We start from the raw sequence: 27,269 nt of genomic DNA on the forward strand, positions 1-27,269 counted from the left end.
CTGGAAAAGCTGCAGCGTAAGAGCTTGCAGAGACCACAAAATCAACTGAGGAAACTTGCAGTGAAGGTGGCAAGTCTAAGTGCATGTTCTGACTGCATAAAATTCCACGAACTAATCTTGCTAGGCTTAAGCTTGGCGTTACAATCTTATCAGGCCGCCCGCTGAGCTGACGAGCAGGACCCATTTCGGGAATCAGGCAATTGGGTTGCCGTTGGGAACGATAGCGGTTGATATTTCACTGAGAGATATCGTGCGCTTGAATGCTCTAACGGCTGGGCTGGGCATGGTTTTTGAGACGTGCCAGTAAGCAACGTGGAACCTGTCGTTGTGACTAGGTGTGTTTTGATGGTTGCCTGTGCCCCACGTGAGAGGTGCGGGGTTCATGCACCGTCGATGCTGCTGTCGAAAAGACAAAATTTCTCCAAAGCCCATGAATGGCATATTGACTCAACTCCTCAGCAATCCCTTGCTTATTTGTCGCGAATAGATTTTTTTTTTTTGCTGAGAAACTCGCAGTTGAACGAATTCGAGTATCGTGCCCCGGCAGTGTAAATGCTGACGTGAAGAGTGACTTCACAAAACTGCGCGCCCTGATTGAGTCGTTCGTTGGCATGCGACGACACTGCTGCGGGCTTCATTATTTTTTCCTCGCCTTTTTGACACTTTGTGGGTTCTCTCTTATTCATACACAACGCTGCAAATACCGCTCTAGGAAGCAAGGCATCTCGGCTCAGCGCGCTTTGAGCGCTGTTCTGAGGAAGAACAAGAGACACTGCCAATGAAGTTGCCCTTCATAAAACTGTCATCACTCCTAGTGCAGAAGAAAGAAAGCTTAGTAAACACGTATACTTCACTTTTACTCTGTTTTATTTCCTTTAAAAGACGAGTTTTAGTGATATCAACCTACGCGTATTTGGTATTCTCGATAGCAGAGTTATGAGCGCCGGCTCAATTTATACGAGCATTTATTGTGCCCTGAATTTATGCGAGCTCCACTGCATCTTTCGCAAAGCGAGAAAAAGAGTGCGGTTAAAGCATTGCTTTAAACCAAAGCAATGCCCTTTATTCTGTTCCGTGGTCTCGAGGCAGACAATCTAGTTCAAAGCAAATGCGCACATTCGTGAGTAGTTAATGCGTATTTTGTCTGCGTGTTGGGATTGCGAACAACGCTTGTTTTCAGTGTGGTGTTGGAAGAGGGTCAGCAAGGCGGCAATCGACTTCCACAACTGATACAAGTGTCACGCTTGCAGAGGCGCTCAGCTTTGTTAAAACCTGTTCTTCCTGGTTTTTTTCCCCTCAGTTTATGCTAAGCACTGTAGCTTTCCTTACCAACACAGCAGCAAGGAGACCACTGCCTTACAAAAGAAAATACTGCAGCACTCAAATCCCAGGACGAATGGCCTGGCTCAGAGGGTAGGATAGTGGATTTTTTTCCACAGTCGCCAATTGACGCCAGACACAACCTCACCCATCTCAACTCAATCTTATACCAATGTCCTCAATCTTATACCCCTCCCTTTCCTGAACATATTTATTCTTTCATGAAGGGTCACCCCCTGAAGCTCCAAATCACTGGATTGTTCGTTTTTCGGGCGGTTTGTAATCGTCCAACGCGTCTGATATCATGCCGCTAGTTTTCCTAGTTAAAAGGACACTGAGGAGAAATTGAAGTTGGCTTGTATCGATAGAATAGCAGCTCCTGATCACAAAAACTCCACTCTTACTGAAAACAAAGCTCTTGTAATGTAGAAAATAGAGAGGACCAAAATACAGGTGTCGCCGCCACAGGCCAATCTCGCAAGTACAAGCGTGATGACTTCCTAGGACAAGAGGCGCCACCTTGGAGGAATTTTCCTAACTTCATGGAAACCACGAATCTCTGAGGCTGGCAAAGGAAGGTTGCGCACCGCACCGCTAGCCTACAGAAATCACGGAGTCTGCGTTTACGTCACGTATCACGTCACTCCGTTCTAAGACGTCATAAGAGTTGCCGTGGCGTCATAAGAGTTTCCTGAGTTTGAATCAGAGCGGCGGGAAGAACTTTTTCATCTTCGAATCCAAATTTCTTTGAAATGAACGCATCTTTCGCGCCCGGACAAGCGGCAACAAAGCCATGAAATGCCGAACTATCAGAATTTGCTAACAAAAAAAATAATAGAGTTATCCTCAGTGTCCCTTCAATGAATACATGGAAGCTGTCTACGGCACGTTCTCACGTTCTGCTTTAGTCGCCACGGTTGGCTGAAACCGGCAGTAGCTTCCACAGCGTTGCGCGGTTTTACTGGCAAAAAGTAAATAAATCTGACGTCTTTTGAGGGAGATGTAAATGAATGGTGTAAAAAGAGAGGAAATGGCTGCCAAAATATGCGCTTGGCTCAAAGCAAGGGGATTGGAAAAATAACCGAAATGAATCCCCTTCCCCCTTTCTTTTTTCTATTGCAAACAGCAGTTAACCCTGTCAAAACTTTCCAGTTTCAGTCTCATCCCTCACCCTACTCAATGAGCTGGCCACACTTCAAACGCCAACACAGAAAAACGAAAAAAAAAGAAACAAGAAGTTTTTGGTCAGTTGGCGGCTGGAGCTGTACATGTTTTGATATCTGTTGACAGCGCCATATTTTTTAGCAACTCAAGCAGTGACGACAGCGCAGCCGGATTAAAGAAGATGAAGCAAAGGGTTGAGTGCGTCGCGAGGCCTCGAAGAGGATCGTTGACACAGGCTGGGTGGCACCGCTAAGGCTGTCTCGGTATAGCACGCACAAAAACAGCGACTGCGCTCCAGGGATAAGAGGGGGGTGGGGGGAAGAAATGCTCGCTGGAAGTGTGTCACCGTTCTATTTAACACAGCACTCGCTTCTGCGACGTCCTGCGGGAAGGGGAGCGCACTTCTGCAGAGTCGCTAAAAGCAGGGAATTCTCGGTCATCGCAGAAAGCGGGCACTTCCCGAATTGCTCTCTGACGACCTGGGAGGAGATCGAGATGCGCCTCCTAACCCAGATTATTGTTTTTTTCTGAGTGCCTCCTTTGATACGACGTCGCCTGCACAGCCAGAAATAATGGTGGCTTGTAGAAGAGGTCGTCGGTCTAAATAAAATAACGCTTAATTCGTATAACAGGCTCCAGTGTGCCAGGCACACGTTTCAGTGAAATCAGTGCGCTTCCTGGATGGCAGCCAAGGTGGGCCTTAGGGCGGTCGGCGATGCGTGCTGTCCTAGTGGCCTAACCACTAAGATGCACTAGACATAGAAGTACTTCGATTAGCACGTTACCGTTCGCTGCAAATTGTGGCAAGCGCCACAAAATGCTTGACTAAGCTGCACACGCAGGAACACACGGGGGAGTAACAAACAAGCCCACATAAAAAAACAAAAGCGTCGAGCGCATTGTTGTTGCAATCAACTTCGTGGGTACCCGGAGTAGTGCAACTGTGTGTTCGAGCTGGAGATGCTAGGATCCAGCAGTCTTATGCAGACTGCGCGTCCGGCGGAAATCTTCAACACTGGTAGCACTAGGTATACTTACTGGGCCTCGCACAGCGCGCATCGTTTTAGAGCGAAGTTCTTCTCATTTCTAGATAAATTAATTTCATTCATAAATTAATTTCTGGCAGAAACTACTTTAGCTGTTTTTTGTGTTCTGCGAGAAAAAAAAACAGTTGGCGGGATACCGCCTTTAGTGAAATACAGTATTGAGGAAAATTTTTTAAGCTTCCAGTTTTAAGTGCTCTGGCCTCAAGTCAATACTTGTTGTTGCAACTTACGAGAGCGTAATTAATTTGGATGGCGTAGTGCGTAGCATTTCGAAAGCATGAGTAAGTGATAGTTACAACAGTTTGATTGGAATGCTGTCCTTGTCGGCCAGTTCGCGTGCCTGCACTTGAAGTGTAACACAGGTAGCTGCTACTCTTCGAATGTCTCTTGAGACATGGTGTGAGCATGAAGTCGGAAGTCTACACAAAAATGTCACATAGTCGCTGCACTTTCACTCCAGGAGGACGGAAAAATACCCTCTTTGCGCGAGGTTCATTAAGCTTCACCGCTAAACTCGTTCCAGCGCCGACTCACTAATATATCCAAATTTAGCAGTCAGTGCAAGAGAGCCAATGTCGCATCACGGCCCAGGAATTTCGCTTCGCTGGTGCCTCTTCCACCGCTCCTGTTTCGAGATCAAAATGAAGCTCCGACAGCCTTCGGCTTTGACTTGAACTTGGCGCCTCCGTCATTCCTTGTTGTTTCAGCATTTACGTTTTATTTTCTCGTGCTTCTCAGCAACCTTCCTCTCGTTCTCACGTGACTTTCAGTCGCTTCCTTTTGCTACCCCGCTTTCCTAAGTGGAACTTACCATTTTTTTATCTATCTGTGCTTTTGTTATCGCCCTCCACTGTGCCACTGGATTAGACGGCTGGCTGCTCAAAGGAGCAACCATGACGTCACAGCAGCGCATTGTTGTCGTTAGGGCGGAGGCTTTCGCAAAGGGTCATGTCTATTTCGTGTCGCTGCAGGCTGCTTCAACGCTAGTTTACTTTTGGGCGGCCAAAGAGCGATGCTCATTTTCTTTCCTTTCTTCAGAACCGGACGTGCGTTTCATTTTGTTTTCCCGTAGGCTAATTCAGCTCAAGTAGCGTAGGGAATGGCATAATGTTTACTACTAGTTCCCAGTCCGTCCTTTCCTCTTTCCTTTCTGCATGTTTCTATTCCCAGAGCTGATGATGATAACGCTTGTACAGCTGGCATGACGCGACTCTTCTCTTGAAGTGAATCCCCGGGTAACTATAGTAGGGCTACGGAGTTATGTCAGCGCAGACTGCGCTGTTGTCTTGCTCGGACCATTTTATCACCCACCGTATTGCCTTTGCTCCCAGACCAACAAGTACATCTGGCCAAAGAAAAACAAAAATTAAAGAAGCGATATTGAATATCAGAGCTCCCCGGCAAGCAATGCTGCAGATAGAACAAAAAAAATCGGAACTTAAAACAATACAAAAACATCATATAAAATGGCAGAAGTGCAGTAGCGGTTATAATGGCACGCTGCCACAAGTAAACACGAAGCCAGATTGGCAGTCCAATTCACGTCATCAGTGACGTTCGAGTCGGGCGGCGGACGCCTTGGGGAAAGGACAAAAAGAAGGCGATGTTGGCCGGCGTGCCAGGTATACAGCTCCGGGCGATGGCAGTGGCGCCCCGTCACCCCTGCTCTCCATTACCCACACCTAAATATATCTCTTTGTGCATACAGATATAGTTCTGCACCCGGTCAAAGTTGACGCACCCTCAAAAATAAGGAAGCCATCAGCAGAAAAAGGATTAATGGATGTAAACACTCCGTTGATGTCATTGCCGCGGAAAGGCAACTATAGTTTTTCAGTTGTGATATGACTGGCTATCGTTAGTAACAATTTTATTGTGCAGCCGACAGAAGACATTCAAGTGCCCTGGCAAATAAAAGTGTTTCTATCAATGTCTTGTGAACTTAATACCACCAGAATGCGACGGGACGTGGTCGTAACATCACAGAAGTGGCATGTTGTTGTTTCCTTCTGTAGTTTCCGTGGGTAACACCCTGCGATATGTAGCCAAAAAATGATTCCGCAAGCAAGCGCATTTGTTCCAAACGAAAATGCCCTTCAGGACGTTACTGAATCGCGCAGGTGTAGTCCCGGAAGCGGTGTTGTGCTTACACTGGTCTGCCGCACAAGCGGCTTGACCGGAAACAAACTTACCAATGCATAGGCTAAGGTAACCCTTAGCGATGCCCTCTTAATCAGGTGACCACTTTATAGGGCACGAACTAGGAATCCACTGGCCAGCATAATCTGAGATTTCACGGCGAGGGCTCTATAGTCATAGGCATTACCGAAGCAGCCGTTATCGCCGAAACTGTGCCGAAACCAAAACTATGCCGCCATTTCGTAACCTCACGTCATACTCACATAGTTCCACCTTTATCAACCATATTGGACCGTGACGTCATCTTTGGCACGCGGCAGGTGGTTGTTTCTACAATGCTATCGTAGATGGCGCTACAAGTCTCAATGCTAAATGTGCTGTTTTCTAGTTGCTGCCGCAGATGGCACTGTGATCCCAGGGTGGCAGCCGACCCCACGAAATCTCGAAACGTGATGAGTAGTTGCTGCCAAATTTGGTGCTGTGATCTCAGGGTGGTAGCAGACCCCACGAAATCTCGAAACGGGATGATTAAGAGCTAACGCTCTTAAAAAGCGTTCCCAGCGCCATGAGAAGCAGCAAGACAAGGTGAACGGAAGACAAGCGTTGAAACATTGAGAAATTTTTGTTTATTCAAACAATAGCTTAGGTATGCATGTGCAAGCATATGGTCGCATCAGTAATTTCAGCAGTGGTGGCGATCTTATTTTCTTGATTTTGTTGGCAGCTGTCATTAGTGTGACCACATTACGTCGCACGCACCTTTGCTATGGTTGCTTTTTCATCAACGTTTCTGTTTATCACCGCTGGCGCATGGCTTAATAAATTTCTGCTCACCACGTATTACGCGAGCTATATTCAATGGTGCTGCTAGACGTAATAAAATCGTTAGCAAAATATCAAAATCGTTCTCTGGCTTTTCTGCGAGGTTAGAGACTGTTCACACAGATGCGTGCTCGTTATCTAGAGTGTTCTGTGTCATTTATAGACGAAGCAAAGTCGACAACCTCAGTCAATCTGGTCTCGAATACCGCCAAATGCGCTTACTCTTGTCGTCGCCGATGAGTTGCTTTCTTTCGTTCGTGGTACAATTTGGCCTGAGTGAACAGTTCGTTGCGACTACTACGTCAACTTTCCTGTCCATCTCCTACATATGTTTGTCCTCCTGTTATCGCCGCCACGTGCCAATTCATAAATGGACTCTTTCTCGGATGTGGAAATTTCTTTGAGTGTCAACGCTTGCCCTGAGAGCATTTTTTTTACTCGTACTGTGGCCATCCGCAGCACTGAGAGGGCTACGAAGCACTTTAATCAACCAAACCTTCTTTATTATAGAACTAAAACATGCGTCGTGCATTTACCATCCATTTTCTTCACAACAGCATGCGCTAGAAGTGTTCTCGGCGTTCTCCGGCAACCGGTTATAGTCTGAGGAGACTTCATTGGCTCCTTCGCGAGAGCCAGAATTTACTAGCCTTGGATTAAGAACGGCCTTTTGGTTCCTGCGGTACGGCGTTCTTCCTTCGAAAGCCCTGAAGAATGCCTGCTGGCAACCCGTTCATAAGCACCTTCGCCTTGCACCTATCATCATCACCGCCGGTCTCATTATCTTCCTTCCCCTACCGCTGATTCACTGGTCCACCACTCTTCTTTTGCGCAAATTAACTACATATATCTGTATTTTTCGCACTCGGCTCTACAAGGCGTCTAAAAAAATATTTGTCTGTCATAGTCCGCTGCAATTCGCTATGGTACACTGTGCTTTATGATGCCAAACTGACGGTTAAAACAAAAAAAAGAAATTTTAGAACCTTTCCGACAGTCACCAAATCCAGCCATGCAGCTCGAGTTGCTCTGTATCGGAGCATTGCACTTTTGATGCCTGGAGGATTTCGTCATGACCACCGCCCCTGCGCGGAACCTGACGGTAGGATTAGGTCGCCTATAAAAACAACACAACTGCGCTGAAGCAGCCAGTTGGCCTAACTGTAGAAACAATCCTTATTTCGAAGACAACGACTATTAGAAAGTATGTAATGACGGCTGAGGTTCAGAGCGTTGCACTCTTTGGTAAGCACTGTACTTCCTCGGCATAACAATGAAAGTAGAAATCCTGTGCTCGCATGAAAAATTCTGCAGTGATATCTACGCAAGATGGGCACTGTACGGTGTTCATGGCTTCGGCGCCCTCTGGCGGAACTCAGGGAGCCATGGCGTTGAAAAAAAAAAGAAAACTTACGTGCAAGCCGGGAATCAAACTCCGAAATGCCGGGCTGTTAACCACTACGCTCTAAACAATGCGCCACGGAAGCAGGAGTGCAAAGTGTACTAAAGTACCAGTTTCCTTACTAGACATGTCGCTCCTCGTATGCATGTCCTTTGCATTGTAATTTAGATTATTTCTGCAAAGCGTACGGTGAGCGTGTGCGAGTCTTTTTAATGTGTACCCGTTACTCAAACGATAACCGTTACTGAAGGAGCTGCTTGCTTATTTGCTCAGCGCCACCAGAACGTTTACGGCCCGGACCATAGGACACGGTTTGTTGCGTTCGCCTGATATCGGAGGAGCCTTCAGTGAGTCTGTGCCCAGGACCTCACGAGGTGCCTGCGGTTCGAGTTTATAGTTTCTGGGATCGTGGCGAGGCGGCGGCGCGTTGTTAGAGTTCAAAGAACCACAGGTTCACCCGACTTTCCTGTAAAGCCGCTGGCAAAACGGGAACAGAGGTGTAGATTCTTCAAAAATAATAGTTTTGTGCGCCAGAAAGGCTTTAAATTTTCATTTCCATAGACGACGCTTGTTGTTTGAACTTTGAATGGATTTGAAATAAACGTTATGCGAGCAGTCGAGACGCCGCTGCTTTCGGCGTGTGAGGGAGATCACCTGGCTTCTAAATAGTGGCAAAAAACAATACATTATCTGCACGAGTAGTTATACAAAAAAAACTAGACTTTTCCTATTGATGTGGTTTAGGCCGCAAGACTTAACGGCGCTTGCTGGCAGCTGCCCGCAATTCTAATAACGTTGCATGGAGCTGTACAGGGAAAAGTGGTCAGGGCAGGTACTGCCGCCCATGACGTTCGCAAGATACGGCTACAAGTCCCGGAACATGTGTGCCTCCTCAATGAAAGAGACAAATCCCTCAGTTAGAGAATACCGTTACACACTTAAATCGCACTCATTTACCAAGGTGTCATTGCGGAAATGAGGTAATCTGTTTGCATAAAGCTTCACATGAGGACGGATTTACAGCTTGTTTTCGTTGTCTACATAGTGTACCCGTTTTTTGAGCAGTCAGAGGCAGCAATGTAATTTCTGTCTCCTAGGCAATAAGTCAATGTTTGACCCTTTTTGATAGATCTGGAGCAAAGGGCTCTATACATAGGCCTTCAATATTCATTATTGCAAAAACTCTGCGCCTCGGGGTCCCGAGCAAAAGGGAGCTCCCATCGCCTAGGCGCAGAGCTGAAAAACTTGCTCTCAGGAGAGCAATCCAGGCTCAAGTTGTCAGGCAATCCAAACGAAAGGCAGTGCAGGCAGTTTAATATGCGGAGCAGCCGTCTCAGCTTCAAAGCCACTCTTTAAGAGTTTCTTCTTTGGTGGACGATGTTGGCCAGCTTTGCCGGGTCACGAAGGCACAGCACGCATCTATTCCTGCAGTTGAGTATAGCGTAGGCGTATTTGTGCCTCAAATTTTTATCGGTGTCCACCGTACTCGGCAAATAAGCAGTGGAAGGCCAACAGCTCAGGACATATTTAGTTCAGCCAAAGACCAATTATTTTTTAGTCCAATCAATTGCAGCATAAATATCGTCAGCCATGCTAACAGGAAGTGGTCCACTAGGTCCACTAATGCAAGTAATAACGCGACAACTTTTACAGCATCACCTGTTATTAGCTCGTTGTTCAAAAATGTGGTGTCCGTGGCGTCCGCACAACACACGCCGCCGAGCAGCCACCTACCGGCTGCACACACCGGGGTAGCCCACCGGCGCCTATATTCTCCGTCATCTACCACCACTTCCTCCCGAATACGATTCGGAAATACGAACCACTAGTCCACTGCGGCGATGCTATGTGAGATCATCAACTCTAATAAATCAACGCTAATACGTCTCCATTTCTTCGCGATCACAAGTCAGCTAACGCTGCTTCACTCGCGTTACAAGCTCGTAACCTTCCTGTGATTTTTTTTCTTCTTACATCCGCTTGCTGTTTTATTCGTATTATAAGGGGATCTTCGAGAAATGCTCTACGTTTCAAATTTAGAGCGTGTGAAAATCTTCCTCTCAAATGAAAAGCTGGATTTACGTTAGGTGTCGCTCTGCACACGAAATGAAGAACGTAACGTTTTGGGGTTCCACATGCATAAAATATGTGCACAAAACAGTAGAAGTATTAAGCGGACAGGGGTAAGAAACTGGAACTTTTTGCAGATTATGATGGTAGATCCTTCAGTACACTGCATGTGCTCCAGTATACTTTAAACTCAAGTCCACGTGCCGTGTGCTCAATACTTCAGTGCACGAGTAAAAGCAAGGAATTCCATCTGTGGAACAGATTAAATTATATTATTAATAATAAAGCAAAAACGCGGCGTGTTTTAAAAGAGAATATACGCGCCGTTGGTTGCACTTCGAGTGAATAGTGAAGAAGGAGTACATATAGTGCTGCTCGTGCCATTTGTGCAGGTCCCATAAGGCTCGATAAGAAGGCACAGCAGAAAATATTGAAAACCCTGCGTGCGTTACATTATGAGTGGAAGAGCGTCTTATTTTTTCACCTATCAGAAACAGTTAGCGAAATTTCTGTTGGGATTTCAACAGAAAGCACGCTGTCTCTCTCAATCACTCAGTTACCCATGGGAAAAAAAACAGTACTCCAGCCGTCAGGGAATTATGGAGAGAGTGCAATGACACCCCATGGTGCAACCCCCTCCCCCCCCCCCCCCTTGATTTCTTGTCGGTATAGCGGAAACAAAAGCTTTTCTTGGCGAATCGCCTCGGCGTCTGCCAACAGGAAGAGGCCACCTGCGGTTTTCACACGAAAGCGCGCGCAGCTGGATGCGCGCGGAAACGCCACCGACATCCTCGCTCCCGCGCTCAATACACACGTCGTCCACGTACCTCACTCACATCTTTGGTTTTCTTCTTGGGCGCCGCGGTGTAGCGCCTGTAGTCCCGGGCATCCTTGAGGCAGTCCGGCTTCTCCGTCGCCTTCAACATAGCGAGCTGCGGTTTGGGCGAAAAAACGTGCGGACGACAACGTACGCTCAAGACACTCTTCCGGGATGATGCTTCCGGCCAGAGGGAAAACGCTGTCCCCGCGCACTCGAGTTGGGCTCGAAACTGGTGTCCAAGCTTCGGAAACGCGGCGGCCGCACTGAGCCCAGGAAGATTCCCTCTTCTCTTTCTTTTCTACTTTCCCTCGTGTGTCCTCTTTCTGTTCTCTCTTTTCCCGTCCCTCGCCTAACCTATCGCGGGGCTGCTTTTGAAAGTCGCGTCTTAAAAAAAGACTCTTTGAAGGTTCTCAATACGTGCGCCGGTCCTCAGCGCGTCCAGAAGGCCTCCTTGGCTGCGTGCACTGCTGCCGTCAATATTTCCCCACACGCGACAAGCGACGAAAGAAGGAAAAGAAACACGGGAAGGAAGGGAGAGGGTCCGCCCGGTCCTTTTTTTAAAAGCCGCCTCCATCATCATGGCTCGGCCCTGGGCCGTCCGTGAGGAATTCGTGGCTGATGTACAGAAGCCAGATTTTCGCCCTCGGCAGCCCGCTCGCCCGTTCAGCGGAGGACCCTTCTCCCCCACTGCGGCCCTCTTCCTGACGTCTACTCGCCCGCCACCGACGGCGTGTACCAGCGGCCTTCAACTCTTAATTTTGAAACACTCGTGTTTGAGTCCTTCCTGCCCCACCATTTAGCCGTTCGCTCTCTCCTGCGCATGCTTTTCTTGTGCTTTGATTCTGCATAGGCACCCGCTGGAAAGCGACCAGAAGCGGGCGCATTCTGTTTTCGCGAAGACCGAGCGCGTCTACTTACGTGCCCGGCGTCACTGGAGGCGCTGCTGGCGGAAAGGAGGGGAAACTCGGGCGAAGACGCAGTTTAGCCTCAAAATGCATCCGAGGGCGGCGGCAGGTTGGTGCCACGAAAAGAAAATCTGGTTTCACACCGGGAAAAAAGAATACCCCGTACGCCCTGTACGCGAAAAGAGTCTAAGCTTGCTCTCAGCTGTAAAGTTAAGCCCAAGCGGCGTAAGAACACGCATCTACGAGGGTTAGTTTCACGCAAATTCGGTAACGGACTGATTCGCAGGTTATTACCGCAATGTAAAAAATACATGCCAAAAAGAAACATGAAAAGATGGAGATTTCGTTGCCGGCATCGTGTAGGGGGCTTAGTAAGCCCTCAGCATTTGAAGCCGGGGTTTCAATATCACCATCATTGTTACCGCTTCCGGCCTATGTAGAATGGAAGTCGCGGTTGGGCCACCCAACTTTCTAAAGAAAACAAAAACCAGAGACACGTTTATGAAAAAATAAAAACGCTGGCAAGGAACATCACTTGGCGGCAGAAATTCTGGAGTGCTGTCAACGTGGCTACATAACCAGAAGGCTTTGACAAACAGAAAACAAAAGAACTGGAAGCGGGGAGGGAAGGCGGCGTTCGAAAGTTGAAAGTAATAAAAATCCCGAACGAGCAAGTCGAAAGAGCGCGTCGGCCCGTTTAAAATTAGAAAATGGCTGAGCGGCGCCCTTCTAACACGCTGTCCGCTCTCGCCGAGGAGCCCGTTTATCGAGAGCCCCCCCCCCCCCCCCCCCCCCCCCCCCCCATACGAGCAGCGTGCTGTGACGTCTATAGCCCGGCCTCGCCGTCTTCGTACGCTCTTCTTCCTCTCGTCTCAGCTAATCCTGCATTTCCTCTTTTTTGCTTCCCTATTTTAGTTTCTCGGTTTTGTTGTCTCGCATAGTGCAGCTTTCCTTTGATCTCGAAAGCGTCGCCTGCCACTGCACCCGTTCGAGGTGGGTGGCGACTAAAGATGGCGCTGGGGGAAGGCCCCCGGGGCGGCTTGTTAAGCATGACAGTTTGATGCGCGTTATACGTTGTTGCCTTTTGACGGTGTCAACCAGCGGCGTTTTCGTCCGTCGCGTGCGAGTTGGACGCGAAGCAGTGGAGCGAAGAGGTAGCTTGGAGCGTTCTCTCGGTCGAACGCAGCGACACGAGCATTCCAATCAACTGTCATAGCGTAGAAGAGCGTATTAAATACATTTTAAGCGTGAGATTTTCCAGCATGTGTTGTTTGTGCTCTCCCCCCTAATGTCTTCAGGGCGCTAGAGAGCTCCGTTTCATGCGACGCATCTGGGTGCTAGAAAAAAAATAATAAAATAGGTTATAATTGCGTAAGAACTCAAGTAAATCGTCTCCAAAACGAAATATTTTACTGGAACAATTGTAACGCTACGCTTAGAGGCACTGGCAAACATTTTGCTGTGTAGCGTGGCTCTAGACCGAATTTAGACAGTCAAATTGTTGCACCCGTAGTGCATTTTGACAATACGAAACAGTACCTGAAGGTATGTGCTTGTGCGTGACGTTACGATGCCGCTGCTTTTCTGTAAGACTGTTTAATTATGAAGCATGCGTGAGCACTGAATCACGACGCTCTAACTTCGATATTTCAAGCATGCTTATACGCAGTGACTATGCTGTTTCTTTTTTTTTCTAACATAGCTGTGGCGCAAAAAAGACTGCAAGGAAAGAACACAATACGCAAGGATGGCCACTGAGGTATTCCTCCTCGTCCTCTCTTGTGAACATCTTTATTGCGCTGCTCTTATATCCGAAAATTCAAACCAGCTCGCCCAAAAGTTTGTGTTCCTTAGATATGCAGCGTTGCGGGAGGTAGAGCCTGCGCCAGCCAATCAGAGACCCAATTGCCAAAGCTACTGTCACGTAAGAACAGTTCCCGTTTGTCCTATAGACTGCTCGGACTGTCGGACTGTTGGCAATTGTGGCTCGTCAGCGCACGGGAACCATGACCTCAAGTGAACAGTTCTACGAATATGGGCCCTGATTAGCCGACAAAAATATTAGTTTTCACAAAGATACGCGATCTTCATGCAAAGTAGAATGTATTTGAGCTTGACGCCGTTAACTTAATTTTTTGTAACTATAACCAGAGTGCTGGTATGCCTTCCGCTATATTCAGGGTTATATCCTGAGTCCAAGCCAACTTCGGCGAGGCGACAGTTCTGTCGGTGCCGACCGCTCAAATTGGCTTAGAGCCCATCTTCAGTCAGTCGCGAGCGCTGACGTAACTGCCGTCCTACTAGCCTGTCCAATGGAAGATTTCGACCCGTCAAACATGCCTAAAAGGCGTCAGGATCCAACAATGACAGCGATAGACACGGCACACTCATCGATGGGCCAGCAACAGTGTATTCATAGTTTCAACAAAGCTTTAAGATGAAAGGGAAAAAATATTCTTGGTTTCTTGCTGTATCCTTCAAAAGAATAGCGGCGGCATCCCATACAGTGCACGCCCTGCTGCAGACATACCATACATAGTCACGCTGCTCGAACACATACCCCAGGGATATGCAGAATTTATCACTGCACCTAACAGGCATAATAAAACTGAACTGTGCCGAAAAATTTAGTCAATTGACACTGTGGACGTCATTTTCAAATACCCAATCTAATATTGTGCTATTGATCGTGGTGGGTTTTGTGACAGTGTAACGCATGTGCACTAAATCTCTCCACCGTCGTGGCAACGTCTTCAACGGCAATCAGCAGCTAAGGAGAAGAATACGGGATGAAATTCGGCCTTCTGTCTTCTGCGATGTTCACGTGCTGACCATAAAGACACCGGATGAATCCATGGCCACGCTGGGCACGTTTCAATGGAGGCGAAGTGCAAAAGGTTCCAGTGGGCTGTGCAAAATCAGTGCACGTTACAGAAAGCAAGGTGGTCAAATTTATTCCGTAGCTCTCCACTGCAGCGCCTCTTTCTCTTTCCATCTTTCACTCCCTCCTGCATCACTTCCCTCAGGGCGTGATTCCGCTGCCCACCGGGATATGTGACAGTTACTGCGTCTTTAGTCCCCCAAAATATATATATATATATATATATATATATATATATATATATATATATATATATATATATATATATATATATATATATATATATATATATATATATATATTCTTCCATCTACGCCTTTCCTCATATCCAGTTCTCTTAGTTTTCCCTCTTCATGCCTCTCCGCTTCTCAAGTACCGGATGTTGTGGCGTGAACCCACATGCGTCCGCTAAGTTTCCTGGTCAATCATGGTATCCCCGATCACCCAATCACCGATCCTTCACCGTTGTGTCATGACAGGCTGACAGCAGGGAAGTGGAGCTGAGCTCGCATGCTTTTTGATGTTAAATGGTTAATTTGACTTCCACTCTATGTCATTCGGTGCGAAGTGAATCCAGTATGCACCAAAATAAAATAGACACGGCTTCGTATTCATTGCAGTGAGGGTACATTGCTGCCCCAGTAGACTTTTGTAGGTATGTGCTGCATAAGGTAGGTTGTAGTTATTAAGGCATTGCGACATCATTTTTTTGTGTAATAGTAGAGGAGAATACAATACTCCCCACATATCCTTTCAGCAAGTCAACTCAGAATAAATAATGCGTTATAAAGGTAAAAAAGATGTTATATTCATCTTGCAGAGTATATCACCTTCGTGTCGCACACAGCATCCATTATGTGGTAATATATAGATATGCATTCTTTGCTCTTCTGTATGACAGTCCAAATAAACGAATACATAAAGCATTTATAGTCGTGTCTGGTTGACATGTCATTATAAGTGAGTCGGTCGTTAAATACTACGCGGTGAAAACAAACGACTGGTTAAAGAGATGAATTGCCGATTTAAAGGTAGCCAACGAACGAGCTTACCGGATAGTGAGTTCTTATATACTTAGAATACCGAGACGAGAGCATAGTGAAACGGCTCTTCAAGACAGCGTTCTCGTCGTTCAGAAAGCCTGCGCATAAGATCTTGTGACGTTATTTAGCATAACCTGTGATGCATCGAGCCTGCGTTTATTGTGTTGTATTCTTTTTTTGTGCGTGTGTGAGTTGTGTCCCCTAGTTTTCGCATCCCAGAACACCACTTCTTAAGTGTAGTTTCATCCAGTATTTATTTATGAGAACGCTCGGTGCAGCAACTGGCTTAATTACAGCATGTTGCGCCAGTCATCAAGATAAATGATATTTCGGGCACAGTAATTTACGCAACAAAACCTGCTATAACTGCTTTTGTCTCCTTTGGTGGCTGAAAAGAAAAGTGCTCCTTTGTTGATTAGGCAAAAGGAGAAGAGTAGTCGTAAGCACGAAATGTGTGTGGTACGACTAGACCATCTGATTCAAGCCAAAGTATTTGCTATCAAGCAGGAACAAGAAAATCAAGTCGATTAATACTGAGCTTGAGACTGAGATGCATGCGCCCTCAGGGCAATATTTTTCATGGGGTGCCCTAGAGAGGGTTCAGTGCTACAGTTTAAGCCGAGCAGTTTTTAGTGCTGAAATATTAAGCTCACGTAACAGCTGTAAAGCAGGGGCGGATTTATAAGGGAAGGGAGGCGTCGCCCTAGCCAGGCGAGAAATTTTACGCAGGAAAATCATGGCTAAAGCACAATTTTTTCGGTGAAAATGTCCAAGAATTACACGATTCCAATTGAACCGCCCTCACCCAAGCCGTAAGAGTGACCCATACATCCACCCCTGTTGTAGAATGTGGTGTTCATCTATCATGTTACTGTTACGAGAAACCAGTGCTGCCCGTTTGTTTTCTCTTACAGACCGTGGCGCCAGTTGCGATGGCCAACCTAAAGTCGAGGCCTTATAATGTCAGCTATTTGCGTCAAGACAACAAATCTCGTAAAAGAAAAAAATGCAAAAATACTTGTTACGGCTGTTTCTAACCTGACTCGGCAGTTAAACGCATGTCGCAAACTGGGAAGCAGATCACTTACGCGTACAACACAATGACAGAGGTGTGCTCTGTGCACAATGCTTACAATGGCCAACGCTTTTAAGAAAGCAGCGTTACCTTCAGCTCGACAGCCGGTAAGCTAGGGGCTCATTAACAAGGTCTCCTTCACCGTCGTGCTCTATCGGTACAAACAGTAATTCAACTTGTCCGTTCCCAAGCGTAATGTTCAGCACGGCCGGTTGTACCCCATGTTCGGGGTAGGAATGAATCCACGGGCAAAACAGCGGTATGGCTAGTAGCCACAAAATCATCTGAAACATCACGGGTATCGGCCTTGTTTACGTCGCATCAACAGCTTTTTTTTTTCTTTTGCAGTCATCCCTACCAAACCCTACCAAGCCCTCCTGCCATCTTCTGCAAAGCAGCAGTGAGAGTGCCAAAGACTGCCGCACGGTTGCGCGGTGGCGCGATGGCCAGTCTTCTTGACGCGTGCCCGCAAGTGGCGCCACTTTCCGCGCGTTTCTCAGCCCACTTCTAGAAGGGTGACGAGTGCGTGGCGCGCCTTCTATTTCGAACACGTCAGCCAGGGACGAAGAGAGCGTCGGGCGCCGCTGTCAGACCGCGCCCCAAGCCCCCGGTTCTCACTCCCCGGCAACGTCCTTGCCGCTGGCCGTGCCCTTCATCTGCGGTCTTCGTTAGTCTCCTGTTACTGAAACAGCGCATGCGCTAACAACTTACCGTGTAGTAGTTAACGAACAAACTGTGCCAGCATTCTGTCTAACCGATATGAGCAGATGTTAAGATTGCCGTTATTATTATTATAATTTTTGGGTCGAGAGCACCTGCCTGTTTCTTTCATTGTTGTTGATTTTTAATGTCCGTCGACCGGAGGCTTTTGGTCATCGGTGCAAATATCATATTTTTTTTGTCACGAGGACCACTTTGCATGCGCTAGAGGCCAGGCAGGTAAAACGACAACCACACAAACAGCTAATCAGAAGAAATCTAATATATACCTAGACATGTGCTGCCAAGAAGTTTGATTCTTGGCAGATTGATTCAAAACAAGGTAAGCGTGTCGCAATTTATCATGATGTAGGGTGTATCCCTTGGAAGTGTGGAGGTCGTTTTTATTTCCGAGTATTTTTTCCAGCCAGAATTGGCCACAACATATTGGAGCGAATTGCACTTCTTGCCTCATTGTAGCGTTCCCAGAGTCCTCTTCCGAAGCTCGCCCTTAGCTATGTGGGCTGACGTTGTCGCAAACAAAACAAAGAGATTATTTTGAAGCCCACGAACATATAACTTAAAATTTACTACTTTATGATTCATGGATGCTTGTAATCTGCTCTGCCGCATGCCAAGTGCATGAAAGGTTCGGTATGACGTCACTGGAGTGATTTGTGTTCCGAAAATTAGCTGATTGCTCTATATCATGCTCTATTCCGCTTTTATGGCCGCAAGTGGTTCTTAATCAAACATTTGCAGTAAGCTTCACTTTTTCTTCTCTTTCTGTATCCCTCGAGAAAACAAAAAACTTAAGCCGCAAAATTTATATGCTTAAATAGTGCTCCAAGCAAGAGGGCGCTCTCTCGCAGCTTCTCTGAGGCATTCTAACAGAGACCACCCATATTTTGAAAGGCAGGAAAAACAGCGGGCCCCGTCAGCAGTCGTTATGTGAAATTAAGCGTAGTTTGTTCACTGATTGCTCATTATACTGCGTGTGAACGGCTGTTAATATTTGTTTGCCACCATCTGACACACGTATCATAGCTCATGCTCATTCCCATTGCTTTTATAACACTTCGATTACTTCAAGTGTTTCTGAGGGCATTTTTGTCATAGTCGATATTGCTTTTCGCAGCACTGTCTTTTTTAAGCCACACTCAAGTCACTCTGAATAGTCAGTTTCGAGGTGTCACCCTCAGCATTTTGCAGCCTCCTCACACTGCTCACCTGTCAGTGGCAAAGTACCCTTTACAGGAAAAGATGACAACGTTGAGCTTTGCTAGAGCAAGAAATAGTTGGTCAACCGACTGAGGAACGTTGAAAAAACTTAAGTTCATGAAGTGAGCAGAGAAGAAGGAAGTCAGGAGATCTTGTTAGTAAGTGTTATCACGCACACCAGGCTGAAAACTTCACAGCCTATCTTGTTTTTTTGTGTAAAGTTAAGTATTAATCAAACTCTCTTTAGAGATGCTACACGCACGGCACGCTTCAGACGACTTCCATACGTCGGAGGTGCACATTGTATGCGATTGTCCCTCATATTTATCTCACTACAGTGTACGGACACAATTGCTCAAATTTAGAAAGTAATAAAGTACGCTTGCGTTTAAAATGCAGGTCCTTTTGATTGGAAACACCTACTGCACGCTCACAGTCACTACTGGCGTATGTCCTTCCCATTTAGGTTTCTGTACCATCTCTTTAAAAAACCGCAACGCTCTTGTATCCTCAAGTGACGGACGCCTACACTGCATGCGATTTATACGTCATTATGGCTGTAGTGGAAAGCGTTAGTGGCTTTTATCTGGGTGCCACGCATTGCAAGGATAGAGGCATCTTTCACTAACAAGTTACAAGCACGTATATTCGTATGTCCAGAACACTTTCTTACATTTTCATGAGGTTGCACGAAAGTAATTGCGTACAATTATTTGTTACTTAGTTGCAGTGTTCAAGACTGTCTGTGATTTATTACTTTACTTTTTTCTTTTTGACATAGGTTTGGATCATCCAAGCTGCTCCCGCCAAAACAACGGTAGTGGAACAGAGAAATTCATGTAACCGAGGGCCATGAGATCACGTGACGACTACAAGAATGTCATGCAGATTCTTGCCGCTCAAGCCTTCAAATTCACCCGCCTCAACGAAGACTCAATGGCTTTGGCGTTCGGCTGCTGATCACAAGGTCGTGGGTTAGATCCTGGCTGCAGTAGCCGTATTTCGACGAAGGTGAAATACAAAAAACTCTCGTGTGCCGTGCAATGCCAATGCGCGGGTCAGAGAGCCCCGGAGAGTATAAATTAATCCAGAGCCCTCTACTATACGGCGTCCCTCATATCACGTGTGTCGCTTCGGGACGTTAAACTCTGCACTTTACAATTTGCAAACAAATATTTTGGTGGCACGCGTGGTTTAACGCCCCGAAGCTTTGCGTGGACTGTGACAGCCACCTTAGTGGTGGGCTAAAATTTAGGTTCAACCGCCTGGGCTACTTAAATGGCTACTGACTTAAGACAGTATGCATAGGTGCTTTCGCATTTCACTCGATCGAAATATGGTCGTTAAGACGAAGAACAGTTCGGGAAATGCGAGTCATCAGCGTAACACCTTAGCGACTGTTTCACAACGATGGGTGCCGGCGAACATTCTCCTCTAACAATGAAACTTATGGCCCCCCTGAATACGCTAATATAAACAATCTGCATTCGTTCAGTTATGCAGGTTAACCTTAAAAAGCTGATAAGAGCGCGGTAAGCTGGTCTCCTGCATTACTGCTGGCTGCCGAAGTGTAATGTGCTCTCAGCTTTGTTTATTCGCATATTTCCGCGCTTCAGTGCAAACCCTATATTGTGTCTCTGTGAACACCGTACTAAACGCGGTAAAGCTAACCTGAAGGAGCATAGTGATTACAGAAATACTACTGGTGGCTACATGCAGCTACACAAACATGAACTATGGACGAACTAGCCAGGCTGAAATTGCTTTCTAGCGGAGTGACCCTGTAACACGATACAAAATTCTTGCCATGACCGAAATGGCTTGGGTTCGTATAGTTAAAGTACGCTCGCCTAACACCGATTATGCTGATGCAGGCGCTCTTGCTTGTGGTCTCGTTTCAAATGTTTATATCGCTTTTGGTTCTTGTTTTTGTAGCCGCTTAGAGCCACCGGAAGGTTTCATTGATCGCTTCGTTATTTTGCATTAGTTTTTTATGACTCTGCCTATTTGCAGTGCAGCACTTCTGACACGCTCAGAGACCAAAAGTTTTTGCAAGTTGAGGACGAGCGCTGTTTTCGCTCAGCAGAGATCTCCTCGGTTGCGATAAGGGCACCACTATGTACGGCTGAAAAGCAAACTATCTGGTCTTAAGACATTTGAACAAGGTCGAACCAAAGAAGAGTCAGAAAGAAGAAAAAATTGCAAAGTGGCTGCCTGAAGTTTAAATGTCACGTCAGGAACTTAGCCATGTATCTCTTTGGGGCAGCATTACAACTACTCGCGAAGCACTGTGAATTTAGCACACCTAAGCGACGTATAATTCGTTGACAGCCGACGCGCCAAACCGACGCAGCTTTTGTAGCGTAAGCTACACTGACCGAGGTTGACCAGTTCGCGTGGCTCCTGCAGAGCCGTGCTGCGCATGCGCGAGGAGCAGTGACTTCACATGGCGCACAGCTGGCGCGCCGGAGCCGCCGCCGTCGCCGCCGCGCGCCTCGCTGGTCTGCGCCTTTTAGTGGAGTGACTTCATAGCCGCGGCAGACGCACTGGCGCCGGCGCGTGCCCAGCTGTGCACCTCCTTTTGCGCATTAGCCAAGTCTGAGGCTGCGCCGGAGCTGCTTGATAGCGCCTCTCATTTTGTGCGCATGCGCAGAGGTATCGGGGGGGGGGGGGGGTTTATACATATAACGGGGCGTTTGCCAGTGTGGTATAGCCATGGAGAACGAGAGCGAAATTGCTGCTCAGTGGCTCAGCATAGCTCATGCTACGTGTATCCTGGCATAGCCGAGCTAAGCCACTGCTAATTTGTTTTCGGAAGCTCTGCATGCATGTTTGTTTGAAACTCAAACTTGCTCAGGCAGTTTAACCGTTGACGTTCCTAAATCTGGGGAGCAGGAAGTTTGAGGAGGTATTGCAAAGTGCTAAATGCCACAGGATCGGTGTGCTTGACAAAGTTGTTGACGAGATTATTACGAAATCATGAACCACATTCCAGGCATGTTCTGGAAAGCGTCAAATTGGTTGATTCCGTAAGATTGGAGAACCAATGGCACAAGGATAACTTTCCGGAGATGTTCTGCGTTCTTGGAACCATGCCAGAGCAGTAAACGGTCAGAATACAGCCGGGCGTCATTAAACACTTTGTAACCTTTCCACGTCGAGTTCCGATCCTGCTTAACGATTCAAGTGCGAAGCAGAAAGAACGAAAGAGGCGAGGGTGTCATACGAAAAATTGAGGTTTAAGTCAGTGATGTGTAGGCATAGTTTAATTATACAACAATGAGAAGACTCGGGAGTATCTGCTGGACAAACTAAAGTAAACAAGCTCACCAGTAAAAAGTCGCAGATAGCGGTTTACTATGCGTACACTCGACCAGGCCAGTCTGATGATTCATTGTTCGAAGTTGGAAGCTGCACCGGCCATCACCACGCTTGACTTACCACAGGATTAGAAGAGATGATGCACCGGCCGGTGCATATAGCTTTACCATGTTCCCATTACAAAGACTTCCACTTGTGAATGCGTCAAGAAACTCCGATGTCTTTATGAGTTTTCCGGATGCTAGCGCAAAGTGCTAGTGTTTGACAACGGGAATGTGCAGCAGAATCAGGAAGCAGAGTTTGGGCGAAAAAAAGGAAAGGAACAAACTTGAGCAAAGCAGGAGTACTGAAGGCGCCGGCACACTTAATCCACTAACTCTGGCAGAAGAGACAGATTGCTTGACAATGTTGGTTATAACGTGCCTGAAAGTCTCATAAACTGGAACGGACTTTCTGAAAAGTCTGAAAAGTGGTGATGCGTGTGGTAACGTTTGCGGACTACGACAACTACAAAGGGTGACACAGAAAAAATCTCCGGCATATTCAGCCCTCGTCCAGGGCCAAGAAGTGAAAACGGTGAAAATGGTAGTCCTGCTATGCACCACTCCCTTAACACATGCAAGTGCACGCTCGAAAGCCTACCCTGTATTGTGACACCAGAGAGCACATTTTTGAGGGTGCGAAATGCGCAGCGTGCCATGATAGCACTTCTGTTGGCTAGCAGTGGGAAGCGGGAAGTTTCGGCGACAGCAACGCGGACGCCGTGTTGCACTCCAGAAAAAACTCTACCAACTATCACTCTAACCGGGTTGCAAGTTTTCGTTCGCTATTACAGCGAGAGCTGCTAAGCGCACATTCCTGTGTTTCGCGTCGTAGTAGTCTGTCGTTGTCGGTCGTCGTCTGTCGTAGTCTGTTATAGTCTGCTGTTTTCTCTCGTAGTCAGTGGTCGTCGGCGTAACCGGTGGGTGCGTTGCCATGGGAACCACTCGGACGGCGGTTACCGCGCAAGGAGGAAGGCTTGACGTGAGCGTAGAAATGAGTAACCGTGAGTTGGATACCACCGAAATTATCCGGAGGGTGGTTACAGAGGAAGGCGGAGGGAGGTTATGGCGACAGCGGAGGAATACAGCCTGGTCCATCTGCGGCTGTTGCTGCGAAGAGCGCCGCCTGAGGAGAGAATCATCGGCGGCACTGCGCGTCTAGAGTGGCGAACTGGAGAGGAGACCTAAAGAAAAAGCGACTATGTGTGGAAAACTAAAGAGCGCTCTAGAACTATACAGATGTGAGGTCGCTTTCATATTCTCTACCACAACATATCGTAAAGCAGATATACCTTTCCGGTCGCTGAGTGTCGCGTTGACCATTCGTAGCCGTCTGTGAGTTTTATCCTGTTTCTTTTTATTTTATTTTTACACAAGGACTACCTCGCTTTCGCCAGACACACTGTCGCAGGGGGTCACAGTGTTAGTAAAACGTGTTTCTTCGCACACATTGCACAGCTGCTTCAACTGTTTTTTCTAAAGTCTATTCTATACGCTCAGTTACTCTTGAAACAATCATGAGTACGGTTGGAAACGCAGTGAGGCGTATATAATTATATTTCTTTACTAATTCCTGTTCAACGATTAAATATTCGAAATAGCTTTAGCAGTAATTTCCCCCAACACAGCTCCTATTGTGTCTGTCCTCTCAAATACCGACGAAAGGCGAGCCTTGGTTCTCAGTCTTGAATTTTGTCCGGTGTTTTACTCAGTACGCCACTAATATATTCCCTCATCGGCATTGATCGACATACGCTTACCAGGTGAGGTGATTGTCTCAAATTTAGCTGATTGAAGTGTAAGGTTCTGACAGGCCTTTGCAACCGCATTAACAACGCGAACATTTCATTAGCATTTGACTGAAGTTATCACACGTACACATTTGCGTTGAGAATGCTGCGTTACTACATTATCCGGCTGCGTATTGATTTAGACCACCCTGGGTTCTTTAACGCACGCCGACGTCAAACAGGGTGTTTTTTACATTCCGCCTCCAACCAAAATACGGCCGCCGCCGCGCCCTTGGGATCAGCAGCCGAACGCCACAGCCACCGCGGCGGGTAACAGTAAGGGGAAGCCGCGACACTCAATGAAGCCTACCGTTGGAGAATGGATGAAGACTGAGAAAAGCAACTCGTGTCAGTGCCCGCGGTGTCACAACTCACCCCACGCCTGCACACGTCCCTGAGCACTTACTTGGCAGAGGACGGGCGCTCGCCGCCCTATCCAATTTTCCAGGCCTGCACTGTACTACAAGCGTCGCTCTTCTCTTCATCATTGCCCTCTACTTTCACAACTCCCTCTTTAAGTTCAGTGACAAGCTCCACCTGAAAATGTTCAACAATTGGCTTAAATAAGATTTATTGTCCATTTGCTCAAAACAAGTAGTACACATCATTCGTCTTTCCCGCTGGGTTTGGCACTCAAGGCTGGTATTCTTACGGTTTGACAGTAACGTAGCCGACAATAATTTCAGATTGAGATAAAGTCCGTGCTTCGTGGAATAATTGTCTCCGTGAGTTGCGACGAATCACGGGCGTTTGAACCGATTAGAACAGAACAGCGTGTGCTACTGTAAGGAGAAGAATTGAATTTCACTACGGAGTTGAGTTTAAATACATTTTCATGAAAATAAAAACAGTGACGCCACTGCTGATTGTCGAAAATTCGCGATATGCCAAAAATTAAAGACTTATGCGAAGAAAAAACATTTCAATCGTACGATAAATAAAAAGACTGTTTGCAGGGGTCTAGCTAGAGTAAACAGTTTTTGATGCAACAATCTTTAACGTGTTCCGGCAATAGTTCAGAAAATGGGACGGGATGAGCCGTTCAACTTTTGCATGTGGTGGTATACTGCCGGTATATCGTCGGATGCCAATGAGTACTTATTCCTTGTTATAAAAAGTAAATGGACCACGGAAGCGGAATTACTTTTATTTCTTGAAGCTTGTCATATCGGAAGCGGTTTCCTCTGTCGGCTGGTGCTAAGCGTTTCAGACCACGCTTGTCGCACTCGTGATTTCCGGAGGACTGCAATGCAGAACTGCACTGCCGTAAAACTTTTTATTCGTGTTCGTGGGCCATTTACTTTTCCCGCCGATAGTACATCAGATCCTCGTTTTCCTTCGTACAGATTCCTCACACTCGTGCCATATATTTTCATCAGAAAGCGTCTGCTACTGGGAGCATCATGTCCGGGATTCTTGGACATCTATTTCAAATGCGAGGCAACTGTGGAATATTGTAAGCACTGTTATAGAGATAATAAAGGTAATGGTTCATTCTTCCGATGCGTTCCAAAGCCTTTCTTTTTTATATATTTGTTTATCGCTCGCATGGATTTTTTCAAGAATGCCATAGAAATCCAATGGAGAATGTTTTTGACGACAGAAAGACGTTAATAACAAAACAAAATGTCCTGCCGAAGAAAGACGTGCAGACATATTGATTGTTAAGGTGATTTCTTAGGATATATGAAAAAAATTGCGTTCATATACTATTTCCCGCTGAAAAATGCGCTTGTCGAGAATTTCTGTGTATGGTGACTCAAAACTTCGTACCCAAGCTCCACGTGTAAATGAGTACGCGGCGTACATTTCGAAATGTTGCGAATACGCGACGCTTCAAAGACTGAATGATTAGACTCCCAGGAAAGCTTGTGCTTCTGGTGCTGGCAACATAAAATCGGTGGCAGGCTGAAGCGTCAAAGGCCAGTGGCATGTGAAAGATGGAGAGGAGGAGGACGAAATAACGAAGAAACGCATGAAGGACGCTGTTGCACTGAATGGGCACCTGAACCACGCCGTGATTGTATGTTGTTAGAAAGAGGAGAGACGGAAAGAATTCTAAAGGTGTCTACACATTAAACACGAATCAACCAATATCGACGTAAATGGCTTGTCCTCTAGCGGCCTCCCTAATCGAGGTTCGAAATCCTCCGTTACATTTAGTGTGGATTTCAACACACCAAAAAATACGGAGTGCATGCGGTTGCCATCGGGAAAAGGTTTGATGTATATTTGCACACCAAAAAACACGGAGCTCTTGCTAGTAGCAATGGGAGCAGATTTGGTGTTTATTTTACGCTAAAAAATACCGAGTACTTACAGTAGACAACGGGAGAAATTTTCATGATTTGTGCAGTTAGGAATCGGAGAATTCAACCGCGGTGATTGAGTGGTGGCAGCGGAATCATGTGTATGCATGGGGCCAAGATTTCGCAACGCCGGCAGCCAGGAACGGGTGATGACAGCGGTGCACTTTTTTATGGCACTCTCGTTTTTGCTTACAACGCTACAAATGCTAATGATATAGGTTAAACGGTGCTATTGTGATATACGACAACAATTAGGGTCTAATGCGCTTTTTAATCGTGAACAAAACCCAATCGAACATCAAAGGTGAGGTGTACCAACTGGCACCGTTCCATCCATATCGTTACGCAGTAGTACTGTAACAGGGTGAAAACACTGGATAGAACAGTGCATCAGACCGCTGTATGCACCTCTTTCTCCAGGATGCCAGCGCGGCAAGGTCGTGGCGCCATGCATACACACGACGTCGCAGCCACGTCGCAGCGTATCACCGTATTCCGCGGAAACAAAACGCGACCAGCGGCGGCGGCGGTGGCGACGGCAAGGAAACATCCGTGATCTGACTCTGCTGTGTATACGGCACTTCTGTAGAAAATACGCGAACCATGGCTCCGGCGTCAGCCGAACGAATCTTGAAGGGGCGGCCCGCAACGGGCAAGAAAAGCGGAGTTGTGGAGACGGCGGGCCAAGAAAGTGAAAATGAGACCATCGTAACTAATCTACGTACCAGACTCCTGCAACACATTCTTTTTTTTTCTCACAATAGTTTACCTTGTCTTATTCATTTGGTCCAAAAACCGATTCCTTGAAGTTAAAGATCCTGAACAGTGCACAAGCAAGCCACCAACGGGCTACTCCACATTGGATAAACAATGCTTGCTATCTCTGCCCTTGGGAGTTTTTAAAAATAATACTCAAGAGTATTATTTTGCATGTTTAAAATCCGCTCATTTATGTCACTTATTTTTCCAGTCCTTAGTGGAGCTTTTTAAAGAAAATTTTGAATGCTGTGCTTCACTCGCACATATAAAATATGTCTCGAGTACCATTTTGCAAAAAGGATCCCCATGAAGGGTTACACAAAAACATGGGATATAGTTTGCGCTCAGTGGTTTTATTTTGGAGCAGAAACATAGTTCTATGATTTTACTTTTACGGTGCAAAGTAGTTGTGTGTTTGTTAGCCATTATTTCTTCGTAGCAG

General features: G+C 46.7%; 1 protein-coding gene across 2 annotated transcripts in view; it reads right to left on the reverse strand.

Moving 5' to 3' along the window:
- The window catches only part of LOC144115286 (uncharacterized), an 85,820-nt gene extending 74,350 nt beyond the window's left edge, over positions 1 to 11,470 (reverse strand). The window contains exon 1 of one of the 2 annotated variants that reach the window (XM_077649606.1): positions 10,791 to 11,470. In XM_077649606.1, the coding sequence (XP_077505732.1) occupies positions 10,791 to 10,889 (99 nt within the window). In that variant the 5' untranslated portion in view covers positions 10,890 to 11,470. The remainder of the gene's footprint in view (positions 1 to 10,790) is intronic. The other variant, XM_077649607.1, reaches the window with a different exon arrangement.
- Between the last annotated feature and the right edge of the window lie 15,799 nt (positions 11,471 to 27,269).

The sequence above is a fragment of the Amblyomma americanum genome, chromosome 1 (assembly GCF_052857255.1).
Source record: "Amblyomma americanum isolate KBUSLIRL-KWMA chromosome 1, ASM5285725v1, whole genome shotgun sequence".
In the NCBI taxonomy this organism is placed as follows: domain Eukaryota; kingdom Metazoa; phylum Arthropoda; class Arachnida; order Ixodida; family Ixodidae; genus Amblyomma; species Amblyomma americanum.